This window comes from Sinocyclocheilus grahami, unplaced genomic scaffold (genome assembly GCF_001515645.1).
Source record: "Sinocyclocheilus grahami isolate Dianchi unplaced genomic scaffold, SAMN03320097.WGS_v1.1 scaffold51.1, whole genome shotgun sequence".
Classification (NCBI taxonomy): domain Eukaryota; kingdom Metazoa; phylum Chordata; class Actinopteri; order Cypriniformes; family Cyprinidae; genus Sinocyclocheilus; species Sinocyclocheilus grahami.
In genome coordinates this window covers 1,759,045-1,770,038 of record NW_015505230.1, presented here as the reverse complement: position 1 = coordinate 1,770,038, position 10,994 = coordinate 1,759,045, and the positions used below count along the sequence as shown (strand labels likewise).

The 10,994-nt window shown below is 34.0% G+C and overlaps 1 protein-coding gene across 2 annotated transcripts in view; it reads right to left on the bottom strand.

Moving 5' to 3' along the window:
- LOC107583192 (microtubule-associated serine/threonine-protein kinase 1-like) overlaps positions 1 to 10,994 on the bottom strand; it is a 68,665-nt gene that overhangs the window by 32,088 nt on the left and 25,583 nt on the right. For both annotated transcript variants that reach the window (XM_016269320.1, XM_016269321.1), the window contains 2 exons: positions 1,055 to 1,143; positions 880 to 955 (listed from right to left, as the gene is read on the bottom strand). In XM_016269320.1, the coding sequence (XP_016124806.1) occupies positions 880 to 955; positions 1,055 to 1,143 (165 nt within the window). The remainder of the gene's footprint in view (positions 1 to 879; positions 956 to 1,054; positions 1,144 to 10,994) is intronic.

Genomic DNA, 10,994 nt, shown 5'->3' with positions numbered 1-10,994 from the left:
GAATCCATTCAGCCGATCTCCGGGTCTGGCGGTAGCACTTGTAGCTTAGCATAGATCATTGAATCTGATTAGACCGTTAGCATCTCACTCAAGAATGACCAAAGAGTTTCTATATTTTTCCTATTTAAAACTTGACTCTTCTGTAGTTACATCGTGTACTAAGACCGACGGAAAATTAAAAGTTGCGATTTTCTAGGCCGACATGGCTAGGAACTATACGCTCATTCCGGCGTAATAATCAAGGAACTTTGCTGCCGTACCATGGGTGCAGCAGGCGCAATGATATTATGCAGCACCTTAAAATAGTCCCCAGCTAGGTAATAGGAAAAATATCGAAACTCTTTGGTCATTTTTTAGCGAGATGCTAACGGTCTAATCAGATTCAATGATCTATGCTAAGCTACAGCTAAAAGTGCTACCGCCAGACCCGGAGATCGGCTGAATGGATTCGAAAACGGTAAACTCTAGGGGAGTTGGAAAATGAGTCTATTTTCAAAAATAGTGACGTGTTCCTTTAAGCCTGTTTGAGTCTTGAGATTGTTGTGTTGTTGAGCAGTGAAATCAAGATCGACTAGGGAAAATCACAAACTCGATTTTTTCTTCAACGATTAAATCTGATCTGTTTGGTTTGTCAGTGTCGTCAGTGTAAGTTGTTGGCAAAAGCATGACAGCTGAGAGTGGCAGCCAGTGTGGAAAGAGAGGACGGATAACTGGGATGTCCATCATGACAACTCATGAAGCGCATGAGACACAGAGACATTACTGTACTGCTATGACTAAACAGATTTGAGACGGACATGCCAAAAACATCAGATTTGTGCAGGCTGTCTAATGGATCAAATGGAGGACAGCTTCTTGGTTGTCTAGCTATTTATTTACCTTCTGGATGAGGCAAAAGAGAAATGGGCCGGTGCGCTGGGGGAGAACGTCCTAGGACTGTCCAGCGGACTGCTTCCTGTGGGTCGGGCAGAGAGAATAACACATGTAGATAGATTGAATGTTTCTGTATCTCAGAGGTGCAGATCATGTGATCAGCGATGAGTGCTCTGCTCACCAATGTGTCCTGGTAAAGGAGAGTGAGGCCGGGGAAGAGTGGGAGACGTACTCGTCAAGATCAGACTCTTGCGGTTACTGGTGCGACAACTGAAGAAAAAAAATCATACACATTCAGGATGGTAAAGAAAACGGCCAATGATTTGCTTGTATCTAGACTGGAGCTACTGAAAAAAATAATACGTTTTTAGTTTTGTAAGTTATATAATGTAACGATAGAAATCAGTTAAAATAATCACATTACTGATATATTACTCTTTGTAAAAAATTATAACACAAGTATAAATGACCAATAACACAAATTAAAAATGACCAAACCTGATGCATCTTAAAATCAGCACAAATAAATAATTATAGTAAATTGAATATATATATATATGATATATACAAGTACAATTATTAAGTATTTAAATATCATGGAAGTATTTGTTGTACAAATGAAATTATAGATCTACATTCCATTATATATAAATACTCTAAAACGTGTATGTTACTGAGTATTTATATACAGTATGAAAGTATTCTGTTTCCTGTAATGCCTTTAATTATTATTTAAGAAATTAATAAAAAATAAAAAGTCCCAAAAAATTGTGATAAATCTCTCTCTCTCTCTCTCTCTCTCTCTCTCTCTCTATATATATATATATATATGTATAATAAACTCAACACAGACTTTCTAACCTCAGAGAACTGCTGAGACTGAGGAATAAAGTTACAGTGAGTGAATACAGCAAGTGAAGCCGGACACAAGGGACGAACAAGAAAGTGAAATGGCATGCTGCCACGGCAACAATGCCAACAGCTTCCGAAGGACAAATCAGCAAAGGGATTGGCTGGTTAAGACTTCACCACGTCCAATAAAACTCCCCGAGACACAGCTGCTCTCTCTCTCTCTATATATATATATATATATGTATAATAAACTCAACACAGACTTTCTAACCTCAGAGAACTGCTGAGACTGAGGAATAAAGTTACAGTGAGTGAATACAGCAAGTGAAGCCGGATACAAGGGACGAACAAGAAAGTGAAATGGCATGCTGCCACGGCAACAATGCCAACAGCTTCTGAAGGACAAATCAGCAAAGGGATTGGCTGGTTAAGACTTCACCACGTCCAATAAAACTCCCTAAGACACAGCTGTGGATGACAGCTCGCTTAATGACATGATGCAATAATCGGAAAGTTTATTTGCATAGAGTGAACAACTTGCTCATCACACCTGATCTAAGCGTGTAGATGTGTGTGTGTGTGTGTGTGTGTGTCGGTGCGTACTGATTCAAATCTCAAGTGATCCTCCCATTTTTTCCCACTGCTCTCCTTCCTTCTGATCATCTGTTCTGTCTCTTGTTCTTTTGCTTTGCTTTCATCTGTTTCTTGTAGTTCCTCAGGCTGCATGTTGCCCTATAGATTTCCATCTAAGTGTGTGTGCGTGTGTGTGTGCGCGCGTGTTTTTGTGACATACGAGGACACAAATTTGTATAATGACATGGGTATGACATAGGTATTTCAAGGAGAAGGTGACTGATGAGGACATTACCCCATGTCCCCTATATTTCAAAACGCTTATAAATCATACAGAGTGAGTTTTTTTGAGAAAGTAAAAATGCACAAAGTTTCCTGTAAGGGGTAGGGTTAGGTGTAGGGTTGGTGTAGGGCAATCGCACATACAATTTGTACAGTATAAAAACCATTACGCCTATGGCCCCACAAGTCACAAAAACTAACGTGTGTGTCAGAAAAACACAAAAAAAAACAACAACAAAAAAAACACATGGTTAAGAACATATCCATGTCACTTTTAGCCCCAGAATCAAAAGAAGTAAACAACAAATATTATTTTCCTAAAGAAATATTGAGTGTTTTTTCCATTCTGACAGTGTTTTTCATGACAAACTGTCATGCACATATTCTCAATCTCAAAATGACAAATTGTAGTCTGTTACTGATTACAAATTACATGACAAAAATTGTAGTTTGTACTGTAATCTATTAGATTACACTTATTAGGTAATGCATTCTGACTGCTTTTTGATTACTTTTAGATGACTTTTGACCTAAGAAAATCTATCCCATTCTTTATCAACATCATGAAGCGTACTGAACATTACATTACTCCAGGGTTTCCCAAACTGGGGTTCGTGAATGAACTGCGGAGGGTTTGAAAAAAAAAAAAAGTCAAATTAAACTAACTAATATCATGGAAGAAATTGTTGTACAACCATTAATTTAAAAATGCACATTACCATAATGCATGAAAATATATACTTTTTATGCTTTTAATCATTATTTAATATCATGTCATATCATGGTTGTGCCCAAAAAAAATCAGTACAGTTCCCTAAAATTGGCAGGTGAACTGTGGGATGTGTTGTGCGGCATCCCTCATGTATCAATAACTAGATGTTGAGAAAAAAGTAAAATAAGTAAAACATGCAGATGCATTGAAAATGTCAGTATCTTTTTAATAAAAAATAAAATTCCCCATTTCTTTCTTGTGATGGTGAAATATGACCAGGGTATGTTGTTGACAGGTTGGTGTCTCGGTTTGACAGGGTCTTTTCAGTATTCATGAGCTCTGCTCTCTGCTCCATATAACTTTGCTACTAGCTGCAATGTAGTCGTTTTATGCTTTAAACTCAAACACACACATTTATGCACATTTGAGGAAAAAAGTCACTATAACGACTTAATTAAACCTAAGAAAAGAAAAAAAAAAGCAATTTTATGTAAAAATAATAAACAGTCACAATTGAACTGAATATATAAATCTTTCTAAGAGATAGCGGGATAGAATTTAATATTTTTTTCACACACCTTTATTTATACAGTTTGGGAAAATCACCTTATAGCATCAAATTCAATTTAGGAAAGAAAAATAATCACAATATTCATTCAAAAAAACTCATTCAAATTACAAAGAGGCAAAGAGATGGAAGAATTTTGGGTAACACTTTATGAAGCCCATATTTATAACACATTATAAGGATATTCTTAAGACATTATAATGAATGCATAATGCATTATAAAAACCCTTATAATATGTTATATCATCTTATGAATATTCATAAGAACAGTTTTAATGTTTTATAATATTTACTTATTTGTGGTTATAGCTTTTAAGAGTATGATGATTTATAACACACAGTGAACATGTTGCATCCACTTAAGTTATAATGGATTATATTTCTCATAGTTATAATGTATTATGAGTCTCATATCTTGCCATCTTTCTAATGCTACTTTACTTAAAGCCATCAAAGACCACTTATAATTATAGTAATAATAATAATAATAATATTTTTTTCTCAAACAGCCATAAGATCAGATATCAGATCAGATGAATGTGTAATAAGACTTTTTTTTTCAGTTGAAATGATTAACTAGTTCACATCAAAATTAATATTAGCCTCACAGGGAGCACTCAACACCTAACCACATACAATATGTAGTAAGATACTGTGCAGATCTTAAATAAACAATGTCAAGATATATAGTCCATTATAAATGTAAACATTTATTTTATATGGTGTTCATTGTGTGTTATAAATAATCATAATCTTAAAACTTATAACCACAAATGCGTAAGCAATATAATGTATAATAATTGTTGTTATGATTATTTATAAGATGATATAACATATTATAAGGTATTTTATAATGCATTATGCATTCATTATAATGTCTTAAGAATATCCTTATAATGTGTTATAAATATGGGCTTCATAAAGTGTTACCCAAAATTCTTCCATCTCGTTGCCTCTTTGTAATTTGAATGAGTTTTTTTGAATGAATAGTTAAATTATGTGATTATTTTTCTTTCCTAAATTGAATTTGATGCTATAAGGTGATTTTCCCAAACTGTATAAATAAAGGTGTGTGAAAAAAATATTAAATTCTATCCCGCTATCTCTTAGAAAGATTTATATATTCAGTTCAATTGTGACTGTTTATTATTTTTACATAAAATTGCTTTTTTTTTTCTTTTCTTAGGTTTAATTAAGTCGTTATAGTGACTTTTTTCTCAAATGTGCATAAATAAAGTGTGCATAAAATTCAATTCTGTCTCTCTTTGCCTGCCTTTCGCTCTTTTTGTCCATATCTCTATTGCTTGTCTCTTGTCTCTCTCTCTTACTGTGATTCTTGATGAGTTTGTCATTTTTTGTCTGGATCATTCGGTTCAAGGTCTTTTGTCCAATACTGTGTCGTGTACAGTGAATATCACTTCCTATCATTTACTGAAATATGAGAAAGGCCTTCTTGCTGTTCTCTGCACATTAATGTCAATGAAAGCATTCAAGAAATGTATATGCTGAAACAGTAGGAGTGAGATCATCTAGAAAATTCAACAAGCCAGTTAGTTACATTTTTATTAATATTTTAATGATTTTTATGTTTTTGTTTTCATTTGTTTGTTTTTCTAATTTTGTTATCTGCTTACGTAAATTTTTTCAAAAATATTTCTGTTTAGCTTAAATGTATTTTTAACGCTGACCAGTAAGAGTGGGATCATCTAGAAAATTCAACAAGCAAATTAGTTATTTTTATTAATATTTTAACAATTTTTGTTTTCATTTTAGTTTACATCTTTGTAATTTTTATGTGCTTATGTAATTTGCATTAGATTTTTATATTGTTTTTATATGTTTTTAAATATTTATGATTAGCTTAAATTTTTCAGTTTTAGCAATTTTAGTATTTCAAGAAACATTTGCGTGAGTTTTTGTTTAAATGAATTTTTGTTTCACTTCTAGTAATTTGATTATGTGCTTTTGTCCTTTTTATTTTTCTACTTCGCAATCTTTTTTTTTATTTCAGTTTTAGTAAATTTAGTATCTTATCTTATATAGTACTTAACTTATTTGTGACCCTGGACCACAAAACCAGTCATAAGGGTCCATTTTTTTTAATTGAGATTTCTACATCACATTAAAGCTGAATAAAAAGCTTTCCATTGATGTATGGTTTGTTGGGATAGGACAATATTTGGCCGAGATACAACTATTTGAAAATCTGGAATCTGAGGTTGCAAAAAAATCTAAATATTGAGAAATTGCCTTTAAAGTTGTCCAAATGAAGTTCTTAGCAATGCATATTACTAATCAAAAATTAAGTTTTATTATATTTACAGTGGGAAATTAACAAAATATCTTCATGGAACATGATCTTTGATTGATGATTAATATCCTAATGATTTTTGGCATAAAAGAAAAATCTATCATTTTGACCCATACAATGCATTTTTGGCTATTGCTACAAATATACCCCAGCGACTTAAGACTGCTTTTGTGCTCCAGGGTCACATTTGCCTTTTAACTTTAAGTTTTATATACAGTATATATTTATATCAGTTTTATTTCAATTTTACTGAAAACAATTTTTAATAGTTTTAGTTTTTGTTAATAACAGCAGTGATCTGAACTCAGAAAAACAAAGAAAAAATCCTTAGCAGATGAATAAAAAGCAAACATGTGGCTGTAAAGAAGAGAAGGCTGGATGGTGCGGTATCTCTTTCATATAGCTGGAGACAGGATGCGTTCATATCTCTGAAACACAAAGCATGACTGACAGGCGGATCTTATATCCCCCGTTTCTGAGCTTTTCTGTGTGTAACAGAATAGTCGGGAGAGGAAATATGTGTGTCTGAGTGCATATGCTTGATCTGCGTCGTGGATCTTGGTTCAAGCCGAAGAGGGCAATAAATCACACACAGCCACCCGTGGAGCAAACACCGGCGCCTGATGCTCTTCTGATGCTGCCAATCACGACTGCATTATACAGTGCCAAAAATAAAACACACACACACACACACACACACACACAACTACAATAACACTGACATTCAGCAGCACTGACCCATTTAGCAAACTCTCTTTCATTAACTCCCCTCAGTGTTTCTCTGTAAACAAACAGAGCTTTTTTCAGTGTTTGCGAAGCGCTTCAATAGCAGAGAAACATCTGATTTATCCTTTACGGCCTCTGCCGGGCCACCAGGAGGAATCATTGTTGATTTGTAATGCTCAATTCATCAGGAAAAGTTCATCCAAATGCTCAATTTCAAATGCTCTAAACAAAAGAAAAACATTTTCATGCTATTCGACTGGGTGAAAGCACACAGTTTATGGTTTCAAGGGGAACTACAGGCGTATAAAACTGCATATCAAAGAATATGACTACAGTACGCTCTGAAATGAAAAATAAATAATGCTGGAAATGTAAGTCTGCAATGGCATTTGGTTTGACATACAAAAGAGATCAACAAGCTGTAAATGTATAAACAATGAAAGCACGACAGCATTAAAAGTCAAATTAGCTTGGTCTTTTTGTCTACATTCAATTATCTAGTGTACAAGCATCACTTTTAAAAACACAATTTGGTTTATTAACATAAGTTGTTGAATTAGAACCAATGACAAATCATAATATTCATTATAACCTACAAAATCCCATGACTGACTATGTTAGATATAGGATTTTTGTTAAAATATGTCATGAGAAAAGTTATTATAGTTAACTAAAACTAAAACCATAAAAATAAAATACAGTAAAAATAAATAAAAACCCAAACTTATATCATGCCAGCAACATTTCTCGTTTTCATTTTTAGTTTAACTTTATGTACTAAAATAACGTAAGCTGAAATACTTTTTGTTTTTTAGAAATAATTACTAAAAACCGCACAGTAATTAAAGAAGAGAATAAAAACGACAAAAACATACAACAAAAGTACCAAAACATTCAAATTGAAATGAAAACTAAATATAAAACTAAATTCAAACAATAATAATATCTCAGTGATACTAACACTGCTCATGATTTGTTACTCCAAAACAGTAAAAACTGTTCAAATATTCGGTCACGTTCTACTTAATATTCATGAGATCACCATTCAGCATTCCAGGTGTCACAAATTACATATTCATTACATAAGTCAAGCTATTTTTTGCACTTCTGAAAGACGTGATCCTCATGCTAGCAGATCAGCAAGCACATTTTTGTGGATGCTAGCAAAGTTGCATGTGTTTTTATGCACACTGAACAGTAAGACACCATATCAAACTCCAGAAATAATGTCAAAATCTAAGGTTTATTGTATAGTTCAATGAAGGTAGATAACTGATCAAAACTAGAGACTGTCCATTACCAAGAACGCAGGCTCATGATAAAGCTCTCTAGTCTGTAATGGACTAGCAAACACAGACTCAAGCATCTGTTTATACACACCAGCAATCCTTAAAGCTGTTAAATCCCACTGATTTCTCATGCATCACCCACATAATATCATGCTTTGCATAAGAGGCTGTACATTCAGAAGCTTTAACACTTAAAGTGCCCCATTATGTCATTTCGAATATTGCCTTTCATGCCGTGTGTAATGTAGCTGTATGTGAATGTAAACGACTTATAATAACAGATGTTTATATTTTCTATCGAGCGTTCAAAATACAGAACTATGGCAATGGTCGTATAGTTTCCGACACGCACTGTACGCGGTTGACCAATCACAACAGACTGGGCCATGTGACCAATCAGAGCAGAGCAGGCTCACGGAAAGGAGGGGTTTAGAGACTGAATCTTAGAATTGCTGATTTGATGGAAAATGAGGTGATATTAAATGCATATATTTGAGAGAAATTGCATGCATGTAAACCTGTTGTAGGAGACTCCCAAAACAATATTAGGAACCTTAATAATGGCATAATAGGGGCACTTTAAAGAGAAGACAAGAGTTGAGAATCAACATTCACAACTGCTCCTGTGCTGAGCTAATGTCACCCGTTACTATAGCAACCGCTGGAATAGAAACGTAAAGCCACTGTTTGTGGGCAGAACGTTTACATGACTTACGGCACATGACCTGTGAACAGCAAAGCCAATCTCACCACACACAGCAACAACATGTCCAGGATTAGTTCACCAAATAAAAAATAAAAAAAATATATAAATCAATCAAACAATCAATCAAATAAATGATTTTTTTTTTGTAAACTATTTTTAGAACCAGACATTTTTTGCATTGCCACATTATTTTCATGACAAATAAGCCCCCCATTTTCTGATTACTATAATGCAAAACAAACCAATAAAAAAAACCAAACTTACTCTCATTAACATGCAAAAAATTATATAATATGAATAGCATTTTTAAGTATTTTTAAAGCAACTGTAATGCAGTAAATGTTGTACTAACTCGGTTTTAATTTGTTGTAATTAATTTTAATTGAATAGGCTACAGTCAAAAATGTATGTATTTTTACAAAACTCAATAATAAAACACATGTATGTTGAAAATGTGCTTCTCAAATTCAAAGTGTTAATTACAATGTCACTACAATGTAATAATGTAATTTAACACAATGCCAAAGGTCTAAACAATATATACATATATATATATACATACACACACCATTAAGAGTTGTTTCTACTTGATTTAAGCCAACAAATTAGTTTTGTTGGTATCATGAATATATTTAGGTTGATACAGTGATATTAAATAATATTTTTGTTTTGAATAAAAGCAATTAATTCAGATGTTATTATGTCACACACACACATACACACACACACACACTATATATATATATATATATATGAATTTCTTTGCTGGCGATTCTTTTGTGTCGGATTTAAAGGATTATGAGTGCAGTGAGCAGAGATCTGGCCAAGACACCGTGACGTTTGTTCTTCAACTCATTTATTCAGGGATTATAGAGAAAAACGTCACCCAAAAACTTTCATAAAAGAAAAAGAATGGAGCATGGAAGAATGAAACACAAAAATCTGTGTGGTGTGAACAAGTGAAACCTTTAAAAGGCACAAACAAACAAAAATGGATGAAATCTCTCAGTCATCACAAGGTCAGAGGTTAAATCAGTGGTTACCATGGAGATTGACCCAGACAGCCTCCCAATTAACACCTGCTCAGACTCTCAAAGACACACTCACACATAAAGACTAATAATCTAACATTATAATATAATATAATATACAACACAACTAATACACTAAATCTGTTTAATGACACAGCAGGGAGATTGACTTATTGAATGCAACACACACAAAGCTTGCTTGCACTACAGAACAGCAGTCAATTTACTAATGCTGAGAGAGCTGCTCTGCGGCGGGACGCTTCATCATCCTTACAGCACACCTGTTACATTTCTCCTCTTCACATGCCTCTAGAGCTCCGTCTCTGATGTTTCATCTGCTGTAGAGAGCAACATGACTGGTCACTAGCATATGTTGATACAGATGTCACCAAACAGAGTCACGAAAACAACCACAGGCTTTCAAACAGGTTTCTACGTCTCTACAACAGGACCTAACCTTCAAATAACCCTGTAGGATATATAGTATGCATCCCAACATTTGATGCATATGGAGTGGAAATTAAATTCATAATGCAAAGGGTGTGGTGATGTAAGGTCACATGACTTCTGGTTGCTAGACAATAGGATGTGGGTACTACAGCAGATACAGTTTCAAGAAAGAGAACAAAAGGCAGAAGGTGAAGAGAATAGATGAGTGTGCAGATGAATGGGTGAAAGAGAGGCTCAGAGGAGGTGAATGGGATAAATATAGACTCTGCCAGCAGTGTGAGAGAGCAAAGCTCACAGAGGACCTTCACTCCTGACAGGAGGACAAGAAGAACAAAAAGGACTGATAAACAGGGTGACGGGATGTCCTGCTTTCACAAGGTGCGTGTCTCAGCATCCCGACACATTTCACTAAAAATCTAAATATGGCCCAGTTTCAACTGTTAGACTTACTGATTTAAATAAAATATTATGTCCCCAAAGTCCTCTAGTGACAATATCTGGTGTCATCATTGCAGAAAATAAAAGATGTCCCTGCATTCAAATTAGGGATGTGCACTTTCTAGAAAGTCCTGTAAAATGAGTCAGTCATTAAAAAAGAAAGAACAAATAAAATAAAATACA